The sequence below is a fragment of the Ambystoma mexicanum genome, chromosome 1p (assembly GCF_040938575.1).
Source record: "Ambystoma mexicanum isolate Mex_15411 chromosome 1p, UKY_AmexF1_1, whole genome shotgun sequence".
NCBI lineage: Eukaryota > Metazoa > Chordata > Amphibia > Caudata > Ambystomatidae > Ambystoma > Ambystoma mexicanum.
Genome location: NC_090921.1, coordinates 1,478,348,288 through 1,478,374,983, shown reverse-complemented (window position 1 = coordinate 1,478,374,983; position 26,696 = coordinate 1,478,348,288). Strand labels below are relative to the sequence as shown.

The window sequence follows — 26,696 nt, the reverse complement described above, 5'->3', positions numbered from 1 at the left end:
AATACATCTAAAACCGAGTGATCCAAGTCTAGTAGGCATTCTACAGCATTAGCAAAGACGGCAGCTTTTATAGATTCAAAAACTCACATTTTTCCTGAAAAACCGCAGCCGTGCCAGATACTTCTTCCGGGCTTGCCACATCCTCACATAAGATTGAATCTGAGGAAGAGAAAATCATGCTTCTTAGGAAGGTACTGCGCAAAACACTGAAACACTACACTACTTCTCTGTGGATCCTCCTACACTCCCAGGCTGAATTTGGAGGGAGGGGAGGGAAATGGATCCCCAATTGCGAGTTCACTGTAGTAAGCTCACCAATAACCCATGGCTTTTTTGTGTTCCTATAATCTTACCCATTTAAGGCAGACATTCTGGAGGTAGTTCTGTACTACCACAGGCAAATTAACTCACTTTACTTAAAAAATGTAATCACCAACATTTCTACACTGGCTACGAACAGTTCATGTCAAGGAAAACAGGGCGTAGAACAGGGTATTCGACTTCCAAAAGAAGGATGCATTTTCCAGATTTTCAATATTGTTTGTTGTGGTGGCCAGCACCTGTGTCATCTACAAAAAGTTGCAGTCTCCAACATTAACAGACCCAAAAATCAGGACCTCCGCATGACTCTGCTTACATAAAGATTCATTCTAAAATTGCTGTATCGGACATAGTGCGGGAGAACAAACCCCATTTATTAACAAGTTATAGGACTAATAGGTTATACAGTCCTCTTGTGAGTGATGTAAAAATATCAAACCTAAAAGTAGAACAGGGTCTTTCAACCATAATTACTGCACTTGCACGATCTGAATGTTACAAGGCCTAGTAGGACGTTTTTGTTTAGTCCTCCCTGTTCCCCACCCCCTTCCTGTCTTGTTGCTCCTTGAAATACACTGTATAGGTGCATTATAAATACCCAATAAATGAAATAAAATGGAAAGACAAAACTCTAATGGGGCAAGCTATGGCTTAGTAGTCAGACATAACTCGAGAATGAAGGCAGGCTGATCGTGAAATAGTTATTCCTGCAAAGTTACCACCAAAGAATACACCACACAGGTAAACTGAAAATTGTACACTTAATAAAAATCACCCATACAACAAGGTACTTACCTCTAGCAATGTTCTTTCTGATGGATTAGTACTTTCTCCCAGATTCCTTAGTTATTGTATCCCCAGCACCAGCTGTCTTCAGAAAGCATTTCCGCGACCAGTTGGCACAGAGCTGCTGCACAATAAGCGGACCGACAGGACGTCAAGGGCAGTATATATGGAGGCACGTGTGCCTCATGACTTATTTTCCACTTTTTTCACTAGCACTCAGTAGCCGAGGAACCGCTGAACAGCAAGTGGTGCATGAGCTATCCGCCGTCAGATCCATGTAAAGCTGTGCCCAGTCTTTCTTCAAAACCAGAAAATAAAAGGAAGTACCAGCCCTTTGCTTGCTCCAAACGAGGCACCAACTCTACAAAACCCTTCCTTCGAATCTGCAAGACCCAACATCCCTCTCACGGACTCCAAACACTCAAACAGGGGGAGTGCCGTAAGCAGTGAAGTGCTGGAAGGGAGATGGAAGTAGAAAAAAAGAGCAGCAGTTAACCCTATGTTATGACCTCCAAAGCTCAAGAATATAACGAGGTATGATGCCACTCTGGGCCAAACAGAAACAACCTTCCTCTCATCAATTGGACTATACCAAATTCACAGAAAAATTTGCACATGAGGCTGTTGTGGGGACAGCAGATATGGCAAAACCTCTGGGCACCTCATCTCCTTCTATGGTGGAGAGAACAAACTATGTGACTATTGACCCAAAGGTGCTAAATCCCGCGATGCCTGGGAAAAATGTAAAGCATAACCTCTCAGAGCCAAGGTAGAAAACTGCTGAACACAAAGGTCTAAGAACTTGGTAGTGGCATGGGAGACTCAAATATCTACAACAAATCATCAGCCTAAGCCCCACACAGGCTGTTGCCAACAAAGGGCATATCAAGAACATTTAATTGGACATTATGAGCGAATTTTGAGGTCCTCAACCAGAAGTGCCTCTGCAATAATAACCAAATGCCCATTCCATGTACCAGACAATCTGCAGAGTCAAGGCCCAAGATTTAGCATGCAGCCTCTTTACACCAACCCCCACTACAGTATTAGTAACATCTCTACCACCACAAAGAACAGAGCACACATGTACTTGGCGGAGGCGCAGATAATAACAGCCTACAAAGTATCCTGGCGAGAACACATCGTAACCCATGGCATCTAGCTTCTTGCTCTCCCCATCAATGGGCAAGAAGGGAAACTAAGTCTTCAGACCTGCCATTGCAGTCAGCTCTACTAAGCTGATCAGCGATGGGTGAATGGAAAGAAGGGTGGGATCTAAGAGCGCCAGACAATCCTTCTTCGCAAGGGCACAGTCTACCACAAGGCCTGAGACCAGCCTCTCTCAGGATGCGAATAGAAATGTAGCAACTGCTGGGTTGAACGGCAAGAGGGTCTCTCATGGAGGACCCTCGTCCAAAATGCCAGTCAGGTCAAACTGGACCTTCGGTTTAGAGGGAGGCGGATACATTTAGTGATCGCACCACTTTGGCAATCACCTTCTGAAAAGAAGCACAAGGTCTGCCGGTCACCGGTGTGGAAAGACGATCCAGATAAAAAGGAGTGCCCAAGCAACGAGCCTACTGCAGGTGTGGCCAAATCATCAGGCCCTTACCATACAACTCTTCAGAGAGGTCCCCAATCTCCAAGAAATTATATGGTTCAGAACCAAAGGGTAAGGCCTCCCCCTTTTTTCAGTCCTGTTGAAGAATTAATTGAAAAGGGAGCGAATTGCAGAGAAAAGTCAACAGCAGAATGCAGGAATGCACCGTGCAAGAGTGGGGTGGAGCGGCGCCCACTCCTAAATGTGAAACTGAGCCTGTTGGCATGCAGTTGCAGTCTAAAATGTTATCACAAAGACTGTTAAGTCATGAGAATGAGATAGGCACTGGCGCTTTGGAGAAAGATGTCTCCCACTACACCAGAATAGAGCATTTAGTGGGGAAGGGTACCTGCAGTGTAGGTGGTGAATCTTTAAACGTATTTCTGGAGCAGGAGTGAAATCTCTACTACCAGGAGGAAAAAAAACAATGCCTGGAAGGGGCACAAGAACTTTTCCCATGCTTAGTTTTGTCCTTCCAAACTGGATGATAATCCTCCACCAGGGTCTTTCTGGCCTCCGAACCAGAAGCGTAGAAGGGGTACTTTTACCACCCTTGCAATGAAAGGCGAAGGTCTAATCTGCAAGCTTCTGAGGGCCTTTGAGCGCACCGAATGACAGGAGCTGCTGTCGTGGTCCTCCCCAAGGCAGTAGAGGCACAACCTGTGAAAATCAGACAAATATTTACCTATTGCTGTCTGAGCATTGCTTGAAGCTGAAGGCATTCAGTGCGCTAGGCATGAAGCAGTACTTACACAAAGCTAGTCGGCATTCTAGACGCGTCTATACTGGGTGCATGGAAAAAAGATTGGAAGTCATGAGGCACAGATATGTTCCAGAAATGTCCAAACCCAACTGGCACTTGAAATAGAGGATATAAGATAAGGAAGCTGTGAGAAAACATTCCCTTCTTTTTTACTTATTTGACCTTTTAGACTTTGGTGAAACAGAACAGTAAAACATGTATAAAAGCATAAATGGTCAGTGAGCAACCCCCCACATCAAATACTCAATGCAAGCAACACTACATGATAGTAGCCACTGTAAATATAGGCTTAAGAGATGGGAAAAAAAGGAACCCTACATAACTTAACATATGATCATGATCTGGACACAAAATGCCACAGAGAAACAGCCTCAATATTCCCCTACAGCTAATACCTCAAAAATGAAACCAAATCACACCATATATTAAATAAAGCACCTAGAGTGGGGACACGGATTAGTAATTCAACAGCCAAGCCCTGAGCATTACCAAAAATTAAGGTAGACTTAAATTGTTAAATATAGTTTGGAACATTTTCATTAGATAGGAGTGCAATGCCAAGAGTTTAAAAATACAGAAAATTCCAGTCTTCTGAAAGGATTCGGACAGAATGACCAAATTCAATTTACCTACCCCACCAAAGACCTAATATACATACCACAAAAAGTTTGAACTACCAAAAGTTTGAACAATGTTTGGTATGTATAGTAGGTCTGTTGGTGCAGTAGGTAAAACAAAACAGAAACAAAGGCTGTGGGGGCGTCTACCGCAACACCCCGCTCACTATGCTATACAGTATAGTGAGCGGGGGCTGCGGGTGACACCCCTGTAGATGCCACAAACAAAGAAAAAAGAAAGGAAAAAGAAAAACCATAGGGCACCGGTTTTAGTAGTTCAAACTTTTTGTGGTATGTACAGTAGGTTTTTTGGTGGGGTAGATAAATTGGATTCAGTCATTTTGGTGGATTCCTTCAATTCTGTCAAAATATTCATTCGAAGGGATTGTGTCCTCCGACGTATTCCTTATCTTTGATAATACGTTTCCAGCTTGCTGGCCTCGGAAATGTTTTCTGTAGAGGGCGCTGCGCGTCGATGTCCGCCGAGTCGATGTCCCTCGACGGCCACTGTATTGGCGCTGACGTCACCATGCCCATAAATAGCCACGCGCTGCGTCCGTTGTTCAGCTCCGTTTTTCCGCGCTTCGTGGGGGCTCGGAACGTCATTGCTCAGTTCAGTCAGGATAACCCTATATCTACTTGAATAAATACCTACTCGTTCTCGATGGCATCTTCACCAGAACCGACAACGCTGCGATCCGGATTCAAGAAATGTCGAGAATGCGGTAAAAAAAAATGACGACAACGGATCCACACAGGATCTGCTTGTGGTGCTTGGGAGCCGAGCACCATTGTTCGGAGTGTGAGGACTGCATGTCCATGGCGGCGAAAGCCTTGAAGGAGCGCAAGGGGAAGCTCGAGAGAGGTAAGTCAGTCAAAACCTCATCGAAGGTTTCTTCGGCTGAGTCGAGGCATTCGTCTCCTCGCCCTCGAAAACATTCCCATTCTAGATCTCGAAGTAGCTCCCACCATTCATCAAGATCAAGACACTCAAAAAAGAGACGTCGAAGATCCCCTTCCTCGTCGTCTTCTGTTTCCCCTGTAAGGGTCTCCTGTCCCACAAAACACAGCTCTCAGGCCGAGTGGGAGGAATTCAGAAAGAAAATGTTAAGCGTCTTCGAGAAAGCGGCCTCGACCCCCTCGAAGACAGCTGAGGGTGATACCCCGGGTGAAAAACCCAAAAAATCAAAACGCCGCGAGTCGCAGCACCCGGCGAAACATTCCACCTGAGAGTGCCACGAGCCATCGGGTAAGAAGGCACCATCTTCGACGCCGTCGTCGAAGATTCCTTCGACGCGTGGACCGGCGCCATTGACACTTGTCGAAGGGTTCCTCGACACATCGGTCGATCGACTCGACGCCGATGAAAGAAGACCAAGGCTACTTCACAGCCAACAGTGATTGCAAGGGCCTCCGGCACGACGCAGAGACCGTCGTCGATGTCCTCGAGTAGGATCCCGATCCTCTCAAGTTCTTTGAGACCTCTTCCAGTTTTCTCGATGCCGTTCTCGGCGCCTTCGAAGCCTGTCACATCGGCGTCGACGACATCGAAGTTTTCTAGCCCAATAATGACGAGTTTGGCTCCTTCTGCCTTAGAGATGGGTTTTACACCATTTCAGAGGTCAGAGTACCCTGGACTATCTTCAATTTATGAAGAGGGGGAAGATTCTGACCAGGAAACATTTGGGTTACAGAGGACCACCCTGCCCATTTCAGAGGATTTCACCTCTGAGGAAAGAAGGTTGAAGGACCTACAGGAGTCACTACATGAGGCAAGTGGGCTGGACACTTCCCCAGAAGTGGAATTTGTTAAGTCAGACCCAGGGGAACATGCCGAAACACCCTATAGAACCCTGATGGCAAGAATTATTGAATTCATGGGTTGGTCTGCGCCTTCGCCTGTTTTTGAACAGGATGACCTGACAGACATATTAGACAAAGGTCCACAGGAGGACCCTGTGGTCCCCTTCCATGCAGCCTTACAAAGGAAAATTACATCTAATAGGGAAACTCCTGAAGTTATCCCTGCGGTCAATAAAAGATTGTCAGCCAAGTATAGGGTAACGGCTGCTGACCCTGAATACTTATCAAAACACCGACTCCAGAGAGCCTGGTGGTTCAAGCGGCAACTTCATCTAGCAGTAGGACCGCTTACCCTACTGTCCCACAGGATAGAGATGACAAGAGGTATGATTCTATGGCAAAGAAAGTCTTCTCTGCTTGTAGTATGGCGTTGAAGTCCATCAATGCCACCTGTACGCTCGCCAGGTTCAGTCACACACTGTGGGAGTGTGCTTCATCAGCGGCTGACTGCATACCCGAAGGAGAGGAAAAGGAAGCCTTCCTTAACATTATTAAAGATGGCAAAGATGCCATGTGCGAATCACTTCAAACTGGCATTGATTCCGCTGACAGTATCAGCAGGGCCATGGCGGCAAGTACAACAATCCGCAGGCATGCGTGGTTGCGAAAGTCTGGCTTTGCTCCAGATGTACCCGCCAGACTTTTGAATATGCCCTTTGACGGCTCTTCACTGTTCGGAAAAAAGGCTGACAGTCTGGAAAAGTTGCAGACTTCTAAAGCAGCAGCAAAATCTTTAGGAGCTGCTATCCGCCAAACTCCTTTTCGCCCCTCAGGAATCTCTGGGAGAGGAAAGTCCTTTCGCTATTATTCCGCATTCGCGAAAGGCAGAGGACAGCCGGCTCAAAGACGCCAAAGGAGATCCACCCGAGGTGGATGGGTCAAAGGTACTAAGGCCGCAGCAGCAGCAGGTGCCTCTTTACCCTCGGCATCTGCATCAGCCGCCCCCAAACCACTCTGAGGCCTTTCCACACAATACACCTGTAGGGGGCAGGTTAACTCACCATCTGACGGAATGGCAGGCTATAACGTCAGATGCTTGGGCATTGGAGACAGTTGCCCAGGGTTACTGCCTACCCTTTCTACACATCCCCCAAAGTCATCCACCGGGGAACAGCTCTCTAAAAGTTCCAGATCCGCTCCTCTTGCAGGAAATCATAGACTTGCTAGAGAAAGGTGACATAAAACCGGTACCTGTAGCGGACAGGAACAAGGGCTGGTACTCCCCCCTACTTTCTCATACCAAAGAAGGACGGAGGACTGAGACCCATCCTGGACTTGCGAGAATTGAACAAGTTCCTCAGGAAGGACAAGTTCGAGATGGTAACTCTCTCAGATCCGTCAGGCCCTCTAGCTCCAGGACTGGCTGGTATCTCTGGACCTTCAGGATGCTTATTTCCATGTGCCAATCCATCTAAAAAACAGGAAATAACTGAGGTTCGCAATTGGCGACTCTCATTATCAATTTCGAGTTCTGCCATTTGGGCTGACCTCCGCCCGAGGGTCTTCACCAAGCTGATGTCGGTAGTGGCGGCGAGTCTAAGGAGGGAAGGGATCCACGTCTACCCCTACCTGGATGATTGGCTGATCAGGGCTGTATCTTCGAAACAAGCCCAGGCCCAGCTAGATTATGTCTGCCACTTCCTTCACAAACTGGGCTTCTCCCTCAATTTAAAGAAGTCACAGATGATACCATCACAGAGACTCCAGTTCATTGGAGCGGTCCTGGACACTTCCCTGGGAAAAGCCTTGCCACCAGAGGTGAGGGCTCAAGATATTCTACAGATGGTCACCAAGTTTCAAAATGCCCAACGTCTCCCAGCCTTCAACTTTTTGAGGTTGCTAGGCCTCATGGCATGCTGCATCTTCCTTGTGCCAGAGGCTCGCCTGAGAATGAGATCTCTTCAGTGGGCACTGAGAAGTCAGTGGGCGCAATTCTCAGGGAGAATGACAGATCTCCTCCAGATTCCGGACAAGGTAGCCTGCGACCTTAAATAGTGGGCCTATCCAGAGAACATCTTGAAAGGAGAACTGTTTTGGCAACCATGGCCGGAGATAACAGTAGTCACAGACGCCTCACTCACGGGGTGGGGAGCCCATGCCAACGACTTGACCATTATCGGTCGTTGGTCTCCATCGGAGTCCAGACTACACAACAAACTATTGGAGCTGAGAGCGATCAGACCAACGCTGAAAGCTCTCCTGCCATCAGTACAGGGGAGAAATGTCCTGTTAATGACAGACAACACGGTGGCCATGCACTACCTCAACAAAAGAGGAGGCGTAGGATCACTGCCACTGTGCAGAGAGGCGATGCAGCTCTGGTTTTGGGCAATCCAAGAAGGAATCTCTCTATCGGCAGTCCACCTAGACGGAGAGAAGAACTTGACAGCGGACGCTCTGAGCAGGCAGAGCACAGTCTCCCACGAGTGGGAGCTAGCTCAGGAAGTCCTTCAAGAGATCTTCGCCCTTTGGGGAACCCCTCAGGTGGATCTGTTCGCCACAAGCACCAACAGAAGAGCGATCTGTTCTGTTCAAGGGAATTTCCCCCAAGAGGAGCTCTAGGAGACGCGTTCGTAGTGGACTGGGAGTTTCCACTCCTTTACGCGTTCCCACCAGTCTCTGTTATTCCTCAAATGATCAGGAGGTTGAGAAGATTCCGGAAAACCATGATCCTAATTGCCCCGGATTGGGCCAGGAGAACATGGTACCCGGACCTTCTAGATATGTCCATCTGTCCTCCAATCCGTCTTCCACTCAAAGAGAATCTTCTCTCGCAGAAGGGAGGTCAGGTTCTCCATCCAGACACCAGAACCCTCAACCTTCACGCTTGGCATCTGAAAGGGTGAGGTACAAGGATTGGGATCTCCCTGATGACGTCATGAAGGTGTTGCTTTCGGCCAGAAGCCCAGCAACAAAGTCTTTATACCGCTGCCGTTGGAACACATTTTGCAGCTGGTGTAGGGAAGAGAATATCGACCCTTTTTCATGTGGTACACCAACGGTGTTATCGTTTCTAATCTACTTGGCAAACTCAGGTCTTCAAGTTGGCACTGTAAAAGGCTATCTCGCAGCGCTTTCTATCTTCAAGCGCACTGCGGAGGAACCATCGTATTTCAAACTTCCTCTAGTGATACAATTTCTCAAGGGATTAACTAATGTTTATCCTCCAAAACCATTCCAGGTTCCCTTATGGGACTTAAATTTAGTCTTAAACTTCCTAATGGGCACTCCATTCAAACCTCTTCACTCTTGTTCGCTGAGATTTCTCACGCTTAAAACTGTCCTATTGGTAGCACTAACATCTGCTAGGAGGGTGAGCGAGCTACAAGCTCTCTCCTGTAAACCCCCACATATAATTTTCCACAACGACAAAGTTGTCCTACAGGTGAAGCCTAATTTCCTCCTAAAGGTGGTTTCTGAATTTCATATTACTCAGAAAATGACCTTACCTTCGTTCTACCCTCCTCCCCATCCGGGGAAAGAGGAAGAAAGGCTACAAAGGCTGGACCCAAGGCGAGCTCTCAGCTTTTACATCAGCAGAATGGCTACGATCAGGTAAGCAGACCAACTTTTTGTAGGATACTCAGGTCACAAGTTGGGACTACCCATAACAAAACAAACCATCTCCAGGTGGATTATTTTGGCCATTCTGGAATGTTACAAACTGGCAGGGAAAGAGCCACCCCAAAATCTCAGGGCTCATTCAAACAGGGGTATCGCAGCCTCTTCGGCTCTCCAAAGAGGGGTACCGGTCCGAGACATATGTGTGGCTGCCATATGGTCGTCCGCACATACATTAAATACAACCTGGATTCCCCCACTAGTCAAGAGACCAGATTTGGCAAGGCTGTATTACATTCGGTCCATCCCTAAAGGGATACATAACATTCTCACTCCCACCTCCAATTACATGCCACTGCTATGGGAGTCTATCAAAGATAAGGAATAAATCGGAGGACACAATCCCTTGGAAGAACAAGTTACTTCTTGTCTTGTAACTTTCTTTCGACGGGATGTTCCTACGACGTATTCCTCATCGCCCCTCCCATCCATGCCCGCAGTGATACTTCCCTTGTGGTTGCAGCTTACGCTCCTTCAAGGTCAATAACCAATTCAGGCATGACTCTTCTTATGCTACAAAAACGGAACTGAGCAACAGACGCAGCGCGTGGCTATTTATGGGCATGGTGACGTCGGCGCCAATACGTTGGCCGTCTGTAACACTTACCTTGACTCCGCAGGGACAATCAGGAAGCTATTCCAAACCTCTCCTTAATTAGCACTTTTCACTTCTTACAATTTCTTCATTATCCGGTAAACCTATGAACACTCAGAAAATTCCCTTAAGTGAAGTGGAAGCTACCCAAAAGTGCACAGGAAATTATTTAATCTTCTGGCAATATTTCCCCTAGAGTCTCACCTAGTATGTTGTTTTAATGAGCTCTCCATCCTGCATCTGTGCAGGGGCGCAGTGTTCTGAAGAAAGATGCTGATGATATGAGCTCCAGACACGGAAGGTGATATCATATGAACTTTGAACATGTGAGGGAAGTGGAAACCTATGGGGTAGCTATGGGGGTTACTCTATGTACTTAAAGAGTATAAGAATTGTAAGAATGCGGTGGAAGAACCATGAATGAAAAGTGGTGCCTAACTGGGACTGAGTAAATCCAGCCAACAATGGTACCACAACAAATGCTACATCCAAAATACGTGAAGCTACCAACAGCACATGCAAGAGAAGAATAGGAACACAAGAATGACCCTCCTCCTAACTATTGCTGGCGTTATTCGCCAGTACAGTTTTCAACTCTCCACAACTTTAAAAACGTTGCACCCATACACAACTTGAAAACAATGACTAACGTGTCGTAACAAGAAAGGGCTTAGATACTTGCGGTGGTGTCACCTCGTGAGGAGTGGGAATGCTGGCAAGTTCAAGCGGGCTGTGGAGAATGAGCGAAACGCTAGGACACTGGCGCCTGACAGGAACCAAGGCGCAAGTTGCACTCGCTCCGGAATTGGGTTATTGAGGAGAATTCAAGCGGGGCTGTAGACGAAGAGCGAGAGGCTCGGAGACTGCCGCCTAACTGGAACAAGAGGTGAGTAATAAACTCACTTCAGGTAAAATTGAAAACGCGGGTTTAGGCGGAGGCTCGCTAGAGCAATACGCTCGTCACAACGCCACCAATGTCTGCTATGACTTGACTGGAGTAACAGAGGGAGTTTTCCGAAGGTTTCCGTCACAAAAATCAGTAAGCTAATGTGAGAGGGAAGTGGCTATAAACTATGGTCGCTAAACTATTGCTTCTAAGAACTATGAAAGTACGAGCCTGACAGGAATCACAGGAATAGGTAAGCGTCGGCAAACTGACTAGACGCAAAGCAGGGAGCGCACGCTGGGAGGGGCTTAAATACCAATGGAGTGACAACAGCTAGACCGCACAACACTGACTGGAGACCAACTAGGGCAGCCATGCTAGGTAGTCAGGCAGTGTTAATCTAAGTCCACCCATTCACTGTGATGCTGTTCCACTAACCAACAATAAGCTGATGTACAGTCCCTTTTTGGGATACCCCAGCAGCCTTTTGCTTTGATCATGACACCGTCGAGGGACATCGACTCGGCGGACGTTGACGCGGAGCGCCCTCTACAGAAAAAATTTCCGAGGCCAGCAAGCTGGAAACGTATTATCAAAGATAAGGAATACGTCGGATGAACATCCCGTCGAAAGAACGTTACAAGGTAAGAAGTAACTTTTTCTTTTTGGTCAAAGAAGGAAAAGCACGTTAATCACTCGCCACATACGACTAGTTTAAGTGTCCAACGTGCTTAGTAAAACAATTTGTTCCAGCGTCTCCCGAGCCATGAATGCGCTTCTCCTTCTTTGACCAAGATATGGTAAATCCCAGGTTTTGGGCTGAATAGGTGGAGACGGCTAGGAGTGGTATCAGGTAACAATGTCCCCATACATAATGTCGCCAGGAGAAGCCACTGGAGACATTATGTATGGGGGCGTGTTGCGGGGATGTCTCCTGCTCTCCTTGTAAAAAAAAAAATCAGGGGTTTGCGTGGGTGTCCCCCGCATGTTCAATGTAATAATGTTTCCGTAAAAAACAGCAACTTATTTGTCAGGAGACATTTTTGCGGGGACATTATAACATGGAACCGAATCTAGCCCACTGGGGCTAAATTTAATGGGTGTAGGTGCATATCAAAAGGCTTCTGTAAGAGTCCATTAGAGTCAAGCCACTGGATTAATAAGTGACAGGGACTATACATATACATTTTGAATTTACAATATGGTATCGCCGAGAAGAGGAAATGAATTATCGTATCATATGTTGATATTCCTAGCGAGATACTGTTTGTTTTTAGATTACAATAATGACAGCGTGTGACCAATATTAAACAGGTAGCAATGGCCATGGCCACCAGGGGGCGCAGATGGAGGTCGCCTGAGCATATCCCTCTGTCATTCGGACCTCGGGAACATAAGTGCAACCCCACTTACACCCTCCCAGCAAAGAGCCGCTTACGAAGGAAGATGGAGGACTCCTGTGTGCACACATAGCCAAAAAAAGTGAAAAGATTGGCCTTCTACGAACCGCGCATCGTCATTCTGACTGTGACACAGAAATCGAGAGTGCTTTCCCCGGATGCGGGCGTAATCGGGTTGAGCTGCGGAAACCCGCTGAGGCCGGAAACCTCTCCCCTCTGCCACTGCAAGGAAAGGTGGGGAAGGGTGTGGGGGGTGCGCGAGAGAGGACTGTAGAACTAAAGGGATTAGGGTGGGGGAACAGTTGTATATGGTAGGGTTGTATGCAGATGATATGCTCCTCCATCTGGTAAACCCATTGACATCGGTCATGGTAGCAGTGGAGCAGACTGAAGAGTATGGGCATTTGGAAGGCGTTAAAATTAATAAGGGCAAGTCTGTACTATTTCCCCTGGATAGAAGCAAGGACAATGATCTGGGACGCTTTCTCCCACTGGGCATGGAGGTCAACGTGGAGTCTCTGAGGTATCCCCCCCTCCCTCTTGCCCAATGACATCCCTGGAGAAAGATTTGGGAAAATGGAAAGAGCTGCCCATCTCCTGGAAGGGATGGCTGAATGCGCTTAAGATGGTAGTCTTACCAAAGATCCTGTACCTGTTCGTGATGCTACCTATTCACATTCCCGACCTCTACTTCAGAGCAAACAAGGGGACTCTTACGGTTCCGGGGGAAGGGAAGAACCCCAGAGTGTCTATCGAGGTCTTCCTATGGAGAGTGGGGGTGTTGGGCTCCCTGATATACAGCTATACTACAAGGCCCCCCAGTTAAGAGTATGGATTCTGCACCTTAGAGGACAGAGGGACCTACAATGGGTGGGACTTAACAATCATTACTTAAGGCTTGCAACAGTGGGAGAATGGCTCTGGGTGCCCAGGACGAAGTTAATACATAGGATACGTGAGCATTCAATTCTGGGCACTATTTGGAGTATCTCGTGGCAAGGTAAAGGGATGACCGGGGTAACATTGTGGCCCCTCACCTTTAACACATCTTTGGGTACTGGGAGTTCGGGACAAATTCTTGATTCCTTCCAGGTTCCAGGCATTTCACAAGGCAGGACTGCAGGGAATTGACAAATGTGGAAAAGTGGGAAGTTTATTAGGGTATTGGAATTGGTGAAGGCCCTTGGGATAGGTACACTTTCGGCCTTTTCGCATTTGCAGCTCAATGGGGTCTTGACTAAGGAAGCATGGAAAAGTAAGATAGAGAGGGAGCTTACGCCCTTCGAGAAACTACTGGACACACTGCCGGAGTCTAGGGGGTGATCGGGACACTGTGGGGCCTTGGTGGACATGATGGGGACATTGGATGAGGCTGAGGATGAAATGGGAAAGAGACATGGGACTTGAACTGGACCCGCAAACATGGTTAAGGATGTGTTGGAGGGCTTTCAAAACCTCCGTTTCATGTCAATATAAACTGCACGCAATAAAGCTATTTTACAGGTGGCAATATGACCCGGTTAAGCTATCAAGAATGTATCAGGATGTGAGCCTGTTGCGATGGCACGAATGTGGGTCGAGAGCCAATTATTGGCATATGTGGTGGGGATGCTCAGAGGTCCAGTCCTATTGGGATGAAGTTTTGAGTTGGATCAGGGATCTGGATGGGGTTACTAGAAGCTTGTATGCTGGTTCTCTTCGGGTTGGAAGAACGAGAGGGAGACTATATTTGGCTGCTGTGAATGGCACACAGCCTTCTCCTGGAGGGAAGAGCGTGCTTGGCAACACGTTGGAAGTGAGGGCAGTTGCCACAGAAGAGGGAGTGGATTAACGTTGCCCGAAATATATACGTGGTGTAACGCATAATAGCAGCACTCCCTGGGGACAGCAGCACACCATGAGGAACACGGGTCGCTAGAAGCTGAATAGTCGGACCTCTGTTTGGCATATATCTAGCAAGGTTGAAGAATGAAGAATGAAGGGGAATAGAGATTGGTGGGGGAGGATGACACCACAAGCGATGAAAACGGGGAGAAATTATACCTGAATGGGAGTTCAATTATGGTTAAGTACATAAGGAAAACTGAGCAGTAAAGTATGGGTTTAAAAGTAGAGAATTGGTTGGATCAGGAAAGGGATGAGGTGGATGGAGGGGGGCTGGCGTGAGGGGTGGGATGAAGGGTTTACAGTTGGAACACATTTTGTAGGACTGTTAAATTGCTACCATGGCGATGTATCGAGTAATTCTTGAAATTTGCAATGTGTCTGTGTAGCCTTGTTTTTGTTATGTTCACAAAAATTTCAATAAAGCAGAATAAAAAAAAAACAGGTTGCAATAGCGATTTAAGTGAAAGACGAGGTACCAAACCACTAAAATGGCCGCAATGGAGGCTCGAGATGAACATGAGACTTGTAGATTGCCTGAATAAGATCATGTGAGCGGTGATGCAGCAGAAAGCAAATAAATAATAGCTGGTATAGAGAAGATGTAATAATTGACTGACGAAGTCTCGGTAACAAGATGGAACGCATAACGTTTTGATGCCGACTTGAATGGAAATGAAGGCTTAGTAAGTCCATGTTGGTCTGAATGTTTTTAAAACACATTTTTGGTTAAATAAATCCACTGTTTTGCACAAGTGAGACCAAGTGCTGGGATATTTTTGAGTGGTTTTGTTTGACAATGTTGAAGGAACAAAAGACCTGCAAAAAAAAAAAAAACACACACACCACACACACCCCCCCTTTTGGAGGATATAATCTCCCCGATTTGTCTTTGATCAGACAACGATGTAGACCATTGGTTGTCAAATGCATCGGGCAAAAAGGGTTTCTCGAAATGCAGAGAATGCAAAATGTGTTTGAGTATGTGCAAAACCTAATACTGTAGTTAAATATGGCATTCAATTGAAGACATGGTTTGTATTCCATAAAATGAATTGCTAAGTAGGTATTTAGTGTATGCGATTGGTTGTCACTGTAATACATTATATTGGATCAACCAAATGCATGTTAAAAATCAGGATTCTACAACACTAGAGGGCTATTAAAAACAGAGATGAGAATTATCCACCACCAACACATTTCGCAGAAAGTCAGAATAGCGCTGCAACTTCGATCAGATTGTTTGCACTGGCACACATATCTAACCAAAAGGGGAAAACTAGAATCTGAACGCCTAGAATTTAACACAATGAAGCCAGCAGACCATGATTCTGATGAAGAATTAGCCGTACATTTATACAATGATTAAAGATTAACATCAGAACGTTGTAAATCAATTGCGGTATTGGTATTAGCTGACAAAGACTGTGCAGGATTGTTATACCCTATTGATGAGAATCAAGTTTATTGAATGGTTCGAGCAAGTGCAATATCAAATTTATAACCAGAGATGTTTGTAAATGGTTAGAGACTGATGGGAATGACTTACAAAGTAGCCCACTAAGGCAGAAATGAAAGAGAAAACCAGCATGTTTGGGGCTGAATTTATTGTTTGTAGCTGCACAGTACTTGCCTTCTAAAAAACAAGTTATTTAACCTCTGTAAGATGACCGCCAAAGTGGCTTTAGATAGACATTGGGCTTCATTACGACCCTGCCGGTCCGGAAAGAACGGTGGCGGTAAAAACGCTGCCACCGTTCTTTCCCGACCGGCTGATTCAGAGTCCTGCAGGCATGCAGGTGTCACTCCCGCCAGGTCTGACCTGGCGGGAGTAACGCCACCCACCTGCAGGCGCAAATGGAAACACTGGCCCCGTCATAGATGGAACCAGTGTTTCCATTGTCCCCCATCGCCATGGAGTCGGGACTCCATGGGAATGGGGACTTACAGAATTCCGCCTCCAGAATTCCCGATCACCGGGGTCGTAATGCCCCGGTGATTCCGGGAATCACGGAGGTGGAATTGTAATACGGGTCCGGCGGTAGCGTGCCGTGTTTTACGGCACAGTTACCGCCGGACTCGTAACAAGGCCCTTTAACTTATAGAGCAGTAACATAATCAGCTATGTGTTTGAACCGTAGTGCGAAATACCCAAAATGAAGAGCTGCCTGGCGAAGTCTCTATAGCGAGATGGAATGCATGGCGTTTTGATGCAGACTTGAATTAATGGAAATAATGACTCTCTAAGTCCACGTTGCTTAGAATGCTTTTAAAATTGAATTCTGAATAAATAAAAAAAGAATGTGCACAACTGAAATCAAGTGCTGGGATATTTTGGAGAGGTCGTCAGTGGTGAAAGAACTGAAGACCTGCAAACAAACGGGCTTATTTTTTGTACATATAGCAAGTTAGCAGAACAGCTTCATGTTACATATCGCAATGGTCCAGTGTGTAAAAATTATCAAATGTATGTCTAAAGATTTGTAGTTTAGTAAAGAAACAAGCTGTAATATTCTATACCGTTTCCCAAAGCTTGCATATATCCATCTCTATATTTATTAAACACTTGGGTATATTTCCATACTGAGCCGATGCAATTTATCAGTGTTATGTTGCCCTCTGCTGTCCAACTGGCAAAGTGCGCCTCTGTCTTACACTTCAACAGCTATCATTTTAACAAACAGAATGAGCACAGTTTCATGTGGTCCACTTCACCTTCCACTATCACAAACATTCAGAATAATTTTGAGTTACTTCTTTCCACCCCCACTTCTCTTCAAACAGGGCACGGCAGTTCTAGTATCAATGAACAGTTAATTACTGGTTCAACGTTTCAGTCTCTAAAGAGGGAAACGCTGTAGGACGAATACCTCCTCACAAACTAAAACTAAAAGTAGGTGCTATAATTATGCTACAATTTTATTTATTTTATTTTATTGAGCATTTGCTAGGCGCCTATACAAAAGCACCACAGGGCTAAATGGGATGTGAACAGGGGAAAGAATAACAATGGCAAAGGAAAACATTAAATATATAGTTGTGGTCTACTAGGCCTTGTGGCATTCAAATGTTGCAAGTGAAGAGAAGTGCAGGAGATCAGGATGGGGGGGGGGGGCAAAGGAGTGGACAACTGGTGGTGGAGTGCCCAGGAAGGAAGTGCAAAGGGGAGCCAAGAAGGGACCTTAGGCTAAGTGCTAGTGCAAGAGGTCCCAAGGGTGGTATGCAGAGCCGCCAGGCAGAGAACCGCAGTGTAGTGGGGGTGGAGGGAGACAGTGCGGGTATTGACTGGGAATAAGGGCTTGGTATTTTAAGATATTCATGAGTATCAGGCCAGTGGAAAGAGGTAAAGAAAAGCTGAGTTTTGAGCAGTTTCCAGAATTTATGGCGGTCCGGCTCAAGTGTGAGAAGGGCAGGGAAGATGTTCAAATGGGAGGCACCAGCCGAGGAGAGAGACCCATCATCCAGCCCCCCTCCCTGCTTGGAGAAGTGTTTGAAAGTCGAATAGTTGGAGTTAGAGGAGCATAGGTCTCTAGCAGGGGAGTATTTAGGGAGGCAAGGTTGGTGATAGCGTGGTCCCAGGCCCCAGAAAGCCTTGTGGATGATGCAGAGGTTCTAGAATTTAATCCTTGCAGTCACCGGGAGCTAGTAGAGAGGTTTTAAGGCTGGAGAGATACAGTCCCTGGGCTTGAAGCCAAGGATGGGTCTTGCAGCCCTGTTCTGGATTAGCTGGAGGGGGCACAGGGAGGAAAGGGAGATTGAGAAAGAGGATGTTGCAGTAGTCCAACCTAGAGAGGAGCAGAGCTCTGGAGAGATTGAGCTTCTGGGGGAAGCGGAGGGAAGGGAGAATGCCTCTGGGGAGGTGAAGCTGGAAGTGGGGCTTTTTGTTAAGGTCCATGATGTGAGGGATGAAGGAGAGAGGAGTCAAGATGACCCCAAGAGTTTTGGCCTCACAGGATGGTGGGGGATGAGGGCCCAGAGAGGGTGGCCAAAGCTTGAGGAAAAGAGGGTGCAGGTGCCCCAATGAGAAGGATCTGTCTTCCTGGCATTAAGACAGAGATTAGCTGCACACCAGGCCTGAAGGGGCAGAAAGACAGTCAGGGATGAGAGAGAGGGAAGAGGGGGTAGTAGAGGGAAGTTTGAAGGGAAGCTGCATGCAATAAGCTTGACACTGGAAATGAGGGTAGAAGGCGGAGATCAGGTTAGCAAGAGGGGCGAGATAGATATTGAAGAGGCACAGCGATAGTATAGAACCCTGGGGAGGCTACAGTGTGGTGGTGGTGGAGGAAAAAGAGCCCAGTTGCATCTGGGAAGGGCGGTTAATGTGGAAAAAGGTCAGCCAATCCAGTGCCTGGTCAGTGATGCTGACAGTATCACAATGAGGAGAGAATGGATGACCTCGTCAAATGCAGAGGAGAGCTCAAGATGAATGAGGACATCTGAGGAGTTATAGTCAAGGTTTGCAATCATGTTTCACAGGTGTTTAGGAGAGCAGTTTCCGTGACACTGGATTCTCGGAATCAAGATTGATAGTCATGAAGGTATGTAACAAGTTACTTGCCTGTAACTTGTTCTCCAGCATGGGTCTGGCATGGATTCACATGCTCATGAATATTCCCCGTCAGGCTGGGAATCCTCGGTAAAGAAAAAAATCAGTATCAGTTTCGTTTCTGATCTGTCTTTCTTAGTAGTAACCAATCACTGATCTCTGGGTCATACTGCCCCCAGCCAATGACTGCCCTCTCCCTAAGCCCCGCTTCTGGCAGCCATCCTCAGATTTGGTAGCACGCCAAGTGGCAGTATGACCAAGTGAAGAGCCGCAGAGGGGTAGGTGGGAGGGTTCGCATGTGAATCCATGCCAGACCCATGCTGGAGAACAACAGTTAAAGGTAAGTAACTTGTTCCTTCTCCAGCATGGGGTCTGGCATGGATTCACATGCTCATGAACATAATACATAGCAGTATACACATGCAGAACCACGGGAGGCGGCAACAGGCTCAACATTAAGCAATACAACAACTCAAAATTAAGCATCTCTTACCTCCTCACCAGGCTCACCTTAAGCGAACAGGTTGCACAGCACTGCTTGGCCGACCCTGGACTCCTCCCTGGAGTCCCGATCGACGCAGTAGAATCTTGTGAAGGTGTGCTTTGACCTCCACGTAACAGCCCTGCAGATATCCAGCAGGGGCACACCAGACAGGAACGACGTGGTAGCAGCGATCGCTCTGGTCGAATGGGCTCTCGGACGGCCGGGCAGCGGTCGGCTTGCCAACCGGTGACAATGCATGATGTAGCCGGAGAGCCATCTGGAAATGGAAGTCTTCGAGAGAGCCTTCCCTTGATTCATAGACCCAAAGTTCACGAATAGCTGTGACGTCTTCCGAAAACTCTTTGTGCGGTCCACGTAGAACTTCAGGGCTCTAGCTACATCCAGCGAGTGCAAAGTCCTCTCGGCCGGCATCGAAGGCGACGGGAAGAAAACTAGTAACACCAAGGGCTTGTTGAGGTGGAAGTCAGACGGCACCTTGGGCATGAACAAGGGGTGCGTCCTAAGCACTACCCTTGTGTCATGAAAAGTCAAGTATGGAGGCTTGCAAGATAAGGCCTGAATCTCTCCCACTCGTCGTGCAGAGGTGATGGCCACGAGGAACGCTGTCTTCCATGACAGGAACTTCAAGGGCGCAGAATGCATAGGCTCGAATGGGGCTCCCATGAGCCTGGTCAGCACCACATTAAGTTCCCACACTGGGGCAGGAGCCTTCACCTGCGGGAATGAACGGAATAGTCCCTTCATAATGAACAAGTTACTTACCTGTAACTGTTGTTCTCCAGCATGGGTCTGGCATGGATTCACATGCTCATGAATAAAGAATACATAGCAGTACACACATGCACAACCACGGGAGGTGGCAAAGGCTCAACATTAAGCATTACATCAAACTCAACATTAAGCAATCTTACCTCCTCACCAGGCTCACCTCAGGCGAACAGGTTGCGCAGCACTGCTTGGCCGACGCTGGACTCCTCCCTGGAATTCCGATCGACGCAGTAGAATTTCGTGAAGGTGTGCGTAGACCTCCACGTAGCAGCCCTGCATATGTCCAGCAGGGGCACACCAGATAGGAACGCCGTGGTAGCTGCGATCGCTCTGGTGGAATGGGCTCTCGGACGGCCAGGCAGCGGTCGGTTTGCCAACCGATGACAGTACATGATACAGCCGGAGAGCTATCGGGAAATGGAAGCCTTCGAGAGAGCCTTCCCCTGATTGACAGGTCCAAAGTTCACAAAGAGTTGTGACGTCTTCCAAAAACACTTCTTGCGGTCCACGTAGAACTTCAGCGCTCTAGCCACATCCAGCGAGTGCAAAGTCCTCTCAGCCGGCGACGAAGGCAACGGGAAGAACACAGGCAACACCAAGGGTTCGTTGAGGTGGAAGTCCGACGGCACCTTGGGCATGAAGGAGGGGTGCGTCCTGAGCACTACCCTCGTGTCGTGAAAAGTCAAGTACGGGGCCTTGCAGGAAAGGGCCTGGATCTCTCCCACCCGTCGTGCGGAGGTGATGGCCACAAGAAACGCTGTTTTCCACGACAGGAACTTCAACGGGACGGAGTGCAGAGGCTCGAACGGAGGTCCCATGAGCTTGGTCAGCACCACGTTGAGCTCCCACGCCGGGGCCGGAGCCTTCACCGGTGGGAACGATCTGAACAGTCCCTTCATGAACTCTTTTACCAGACGATGGGACCACAAGGACATCCGCCCCATGGTTCTGGTGTATCGGGAGATCGCAGCAAGATAAACTTGATGGACGCGTGTGCCAGTCCAGCTTTGGCCAGCGTCAACAGGTACGGCAGTACTTGGGGAGCCGTAATCCTTAGAGGGTTAATCTTCTGTGCGTGGCACCAGACAGAGAACCTCTTCCATTTGTGTCCGTAGCATTTAAGAGTCAAGGACGCCCTGGCCTTTGCAAGAACCTCTCTGCAGTCGGCCGGTATGTCGTATCCTCCAAACTCTAGCGCTGCAGGAGCCAGGCCTGCAAGTTCAGCGACTTCGGGTCGTGGTGGAGGATGGCGCCTCCTTCCCTGGAGAGCAGATCCGCGTCCACTGGCAGCTTGATTGACGGGGACGCTGGCAAGTCCAGAAGGTCCGGGAACCATATCTGCCTCGGCCACGCAGGTGCAACGAGGATCATCCTGCACCGTGACCTCTTGAGCTGGTTGATGAGCCGGATCAGCAGTGGCAATGGAGGGAACGCGTATAGGAACAGGCCCTCCCAGGGGAGCGAGAAAGCATCGCCCATGCTCCTCGGCTGGGGAAACCTGCTGGCGAACCTCCGGCACTTGGAGTTCGTCGCCGTCGTGAACAGGTCGATCCGGGATGTGCCCCACCGTTGGAAGAGGCGATCCACTAGATCCTGCCGTAGTTCCCACTCGTGGCACGAGCGCAGCTCCCTGCTGAGTGAGTCGGCGATGGTGTTTTTTATCCCTCCCAGATGAAACGGCACCAGAAACATCCTTTGGGCGACGGCCCAATGCCACAGGTCCTGCGCCTCCTTGGACAGTGCTAGGGACCTGGTTCCGCCCTGTTTCCTGATGTAAAACATGGTGGTGGTGTTGTCAGTGAAGATCCTCACCACCTTGCCCTTGAGGGACGGAAGGAAGGACCTGAGGGCCCAAAACACTGCACGGAGCTCCAGGACGTTGATATGGAGGAACTTCACCGTCGGGAGCCAAAGGCCTCTCGCGTGCAGATTTTCGGTGTGCGCTCCCCACCCTTCCAGGGAGGCATCCGTGGTCACTGTCTCCTGATGGCCTGGGGTCTGGAAGTCCATGCCCGCCGTCAGATGCGCGCGGGTGCCCCACCACCGGATCGCTCGTCGGAAACTCTCGTCGAGTGTGATCCTCTCCTCGAAGCTGCCCGTCGTTTGGATCCAGCGCGCGTCCAGGAACTCCTGCAACGGGCGCATCCGGAGCCTGCACAGGGGAATGAGGTAGATGCAAGAAGACATCATTCCGAGAAGGGACTTGATGGACCTCACCTAGGCCGCGTCGAAAACCAACATCCGCTGTACCTTGCCCAGGATGGCCCTGGTCCTTTCCTCCGACGGGCAGGTCAGAAGGGACAATGTGTCGAGCTTCGCTCCCAGAAACAGTGCGTCTTGCGCGGGTACCAGGTGGGACTTGGCGTAGTTCATGGAGAATCCCAGGTCCGTGAGAAGTTGGACGGTCCTTGCCATGTGCTCCACGGCGAGCTCCCTCGTCTTGGCTCGGATGAGCCAGTCGTCCAGGTAGGGGTAGACGTGGATCCCCTCTCGGCGCAGCTGCGCCGCCACTGGTGCAAGGCACTTGGTGAATACCCTGGGTGCCGACCGTAGTCCGAAGGGAAGGGCTCTGAACTGATAGTGACGCCCTTGGACCACGAACCTGAGAAATTTTTGGTGCCCCTTTAGGATGGGAATATGGAAGTAAGCTTCCTCCAAATCCAACGACGACAGGAAGTCGCCCTCCTCCAGCTGACCCAGGACGTGCTGGAGGGTGACCATCCGGAACTTCTGTGCCTTGATGAACTTGTTCAGTCGTCGTAGGTCTAGGATGGGGCGCCATCCTCCCGTCTTCTTCCTCACGAGGAAGTATCTTGAGTAAACTCCGGAGCCCCGAAGCCTTTTTGGGACGAGTTCGATGGCGCCCTTCCTGAGCATCGCCTTTACCTCCAGGAGAAGCTGAGGGACGTGAAGCTCTTTCCTGGCCACAGGGGGGATGCGCGGGCACCTTCTTTGAAACTTGAGCGCGTGGCCCTGGGCTAGGGCGTCCAGCACCCAACGGTCAGTGGAGATGGACTCCCACACGCTGACGAAGCTCGCCAGCCGGCCTCCAACCGGGGTGCTTCGGTGGGGGCCCGACCCCACGGCCGGTTCAGTCCTGTTTCGACTAGGCTTTGCCGCCTTGACCTCCTTGGCGACGACGGCGGGATCCGCCTGACTTTCCTCGTCCCCTGTAAGCTTCCTGAGACGACGAACGGGCCGCTTGACGGTAGGTGGAAAATCCGCCGCCGGAACCTTTGGAGGCGCCCTTGCCTCCGCCGCTCCGAAAGGGTGGCCGCCGTTGCTGGAGAACCCCGAGAGCCCGGGCCGTCTCCGTGTCCGCTTTAATGGCTTGAAGGGAATCGTCCACTGTTTTCCCAAACAGGTTGTTCCCATCGAACGGCATGTCCAGGACTCTGGTCTGTACGTCTTGACCGAAGTCAGTAGCCTTGAGCCATCCACGCCGCCTAAGGCACACGCCGTTGCCCAACTGGCGAAATCCAGTGTCGACGATGGTCCGACGCCACCTCACCTTCCTGCAAGATCTCCAGGGCATCCGCCCTCTTGTCGTCCGGTAGAAAGTCCAGCAGGGGAGCCAGTTTGTACCACAGCTCCCTGTCGTAGCGGGCTACGATAGCCAAGGCGTTGGCCGCCTTAATCGTCGTCGCTGCAGACGAGATGACCATGCGCCCCATCGTGTCCAATTTCTTTCCTTCGCCATCCGGCGGGGAAGTCGACGTGGAGGCCGCACCCCCCCCCCCCGCTTTCTTCCTGGCCGCCGCGGAGACGACGGAGTCCGGGGTAGGCTGTGCCCGGAGGCACAAGGGGGCCGCGTCTGGGACCCGGTACTTCTTCTCGCACCGGTCTCTTCTAGCCGGCGTCGTGGATGGGTTCTTGAGGAGGGCGAGGCCCTCATCCCAAATATCGTCCAGTAGAGGTACCGCGAGGACCGTCTTCCTCTTGGCCTCGCGCCGCTGATAAAGGAAACCTTCCTTCTTCTCCTCAGGGCAGAGCTGGAAGAGCTCGAATGCCCTGGCGATCATGGAGTGAAAAGATCCAATCTCGTCGGGCGGGGAAGCCCGGGTGGGAGGTGACGACGGCAGATCCTCTTCGTACAACACCTCGTCGTCCGTACCCGTCGCGGCCGTGTCAGTCCCCGTATCATCCCCTCGAGTCGTGGATGGGGAGGAGGGCTGAACAGGGCGCGACAGCTGAAAAGGAGGTGGAGGGTGAATCCTTCTTTTCTTAGGAAGGGGGCTGCCAGAAGGGCCTGGTTCCGGGTCCCCCGACGGGAGTGGTTCCTCCACTGGTAACGGCAGTCTTGTCCTTATCTCTGAGCATAAGGACTGTATAGCCAACAAAAAGGCCGCCGAGTTGTCTTGCGGCGCTGGCAGAGGGGAGTCCGATGGGCGGTCAGGGGCCCCGTCGGTACCCTCGACGATGTCGTCTCCTGCGTCGGGATCCCTCCCGACGGGCTGGTCTTCTTCCACGCCAACGCCATGGCTTAAGACCTCGATCAGTTCTTCCTCAGAGGTTGAGGCCGAATCCACGACCTCCTGCCCCCCCTTTTTCTTCTCCGTCACGGGGGTCCTGTCGATGGGCATAAAAGAGGACTCCCTCCGCGGTGGCAGGGAGACTCTGAGCCCCGAGGTCGCCACCACTGGTGTAGCCTCCACAGGCTGAGCCAGGGCTGCCGCGACTGTCTCGATAGAGGCCTTGGCCGGTTGGATTAAGGCTTTCACCACCTTAGGTACGCTCACCGCCTTCTCCTTGAGGGGGGGGGGGGGACACTGCCTCGCTCCCCCTCCGCCTTCGAGCTCGACCGGGGCCTCTCCAGGAGCTTCGCCGGGTGCTCGGCCTTCCTCTTACCCGAAGCAGAGCGTTGGCTCGTGGTTGATGGTGCCGGGGCGGATGCGCCCTGCCCGGCGCCCGTAGAGCCCGACCGTTCGGCACTCCCGGTGCCAGCGGACACGCAGTGCTTGACCTTGTGTTGGACCCCCGTCGCCGGGGCGTCCTCAAAGGTCTTAGAAGACCGCTCGGATTTCTTCCTCTTCTTCTCGCCGGACGGGCTCTTCCCTTCCAGCCAGTTGGCGAGACGTTGATGGCGGTCCTTCATGGTCCGCTCCGACATGTTGCCGCAAAACGCACAGTCCTTCTCCACGTGCGTCTTGTCCTCATGTAGGCAGTAAAGACAAAAGGAGTGTTCGTCTTCCTTAAAGACATTCTGCAGCTGGCATCCAGGGCAGACCCTGAACAGCTTTCCGGGCGTCGAGCTTCCCTTCTCCTGGGCCATGACCGAGATGGGCCTGAGAAACTTCTGGAGTCCTCCAAAAGCGTAGCTCGACGAAATCTTCACCCTTGAGGGGCGTAGACGAATCCGACACGGGTCCCCGTTGATCGGATGGAGAGTCGGTGGAGCTTGAGGCTCTTTTGACCGAAAAAATGAAGTTTTTGAGAAAAAACGTGAAACAATAACACTAACGCTCGAGAGCAATAGCACGAGGATCCCAACACATGAACGTGCGGTAAAAATCTGAAGATGGCTGCCAGAGGCGGGGCTTAGGTAGAGGGCAGTCATTGGCTGTGGTCAGTATGACGCAGAGATCAGTGATTGGTTACTACTACGAAAGACAGATCAGAAACGAAACTGATACTGGTTTTTTTCTTTACCGAGGATTCCCAGCCTGACGACAGGGAATATTCATGAGCATGTGAATCCATGCCAGACCCCATGCTGGAGAAATTCCTTTACCAGGCGATGAGATCACAAGGACGCCCGTCCCATAGTCCTGGTATATCGGGAGATGGCAGCCAGATGTATTTTTATGGAGGCGTGAGCCAGTCCAGCTTTGGCCAGCGACAGTAAGTACGGCAGCACTTGAGGGGCCGTAATCCGCAGAGGGTTAATCTTCTGTGCACGGCACCAGACAGAGAACCTCTTCCATTTATGATGTAACACTTGAAAGTTGAGGACGCCCTGGCCTTTGCAAGAACCTCTCTGCAATCAGCCGGGATATCGTACCCTCCAAACTCTAGCGCTGCAGGAGCCAGGCCTGCAAGTTCAGCGACTGTGGGTCGTGGTGTAGAATGGCGACTCCTTCTCTGGAGAGAAGATCCGTGTCCGCCGGCAGCCTGACTGGCGGGGACGTTGACAAGTCCAGAAGGTCCGGGAACCAGACCTGCCTCGGCCACGCCGGTGCGACGAGGATCATCCTGCACCTGGACTTCTTGAGCTGGCTGATGAGGCGGAGCAGCAACGGCAATTGAGGGAACGCGTATAGAAACAGGCCGTCCCAAGGGAACGAAAAAGCATCGCCCATGCTCCTCGGCTGGGGAAACCTGCTGGCGAAGCTCTGGCACCTGGAGTTAGTCGCCAACGCGAACAGGTCGATCTGGGGTTTGCCCCATCGTTGGAAGAGTCGATCCACTTGATCCTGGCGCAGTTCCTACTCGTGGCACGAGCGCAGCTCCCTGCTGAGTGAGTCGGCAATGGTGTTTTTTATTCCTGCCAGGTGGAAGGGAACCAGAAACATCCCCTGGGCAACGGCCCAGTGCCACAGAT

At 50.0% G+C, this 26,696-nt stretch overlaps 1 protein-coding gene across 2 annotated transcripts in view; it reads right to left on the bottom strand.

Moving 5' to 3' along the window:
• IQGAP3 (IQ motif containing GTPase activating protein 3) overlaps positions 1-26,696 on the bottom strand; it is a 1,503,259-nt gene that overhangs the window by 810,134 nt on the left and 666,429 nt on the right. For both annotated transcript variants that reach the window (XM_069607146.1, XM_069607147.1), the window contains exon 21: positions 88-159. In XM_069607146.1, the coding sequence (XP_069463247.1) occupies positions 88-159 (72 nt within the window). The remainder of the gene's footprint in view (positions 1-87; positions 160-26,696) is intronic.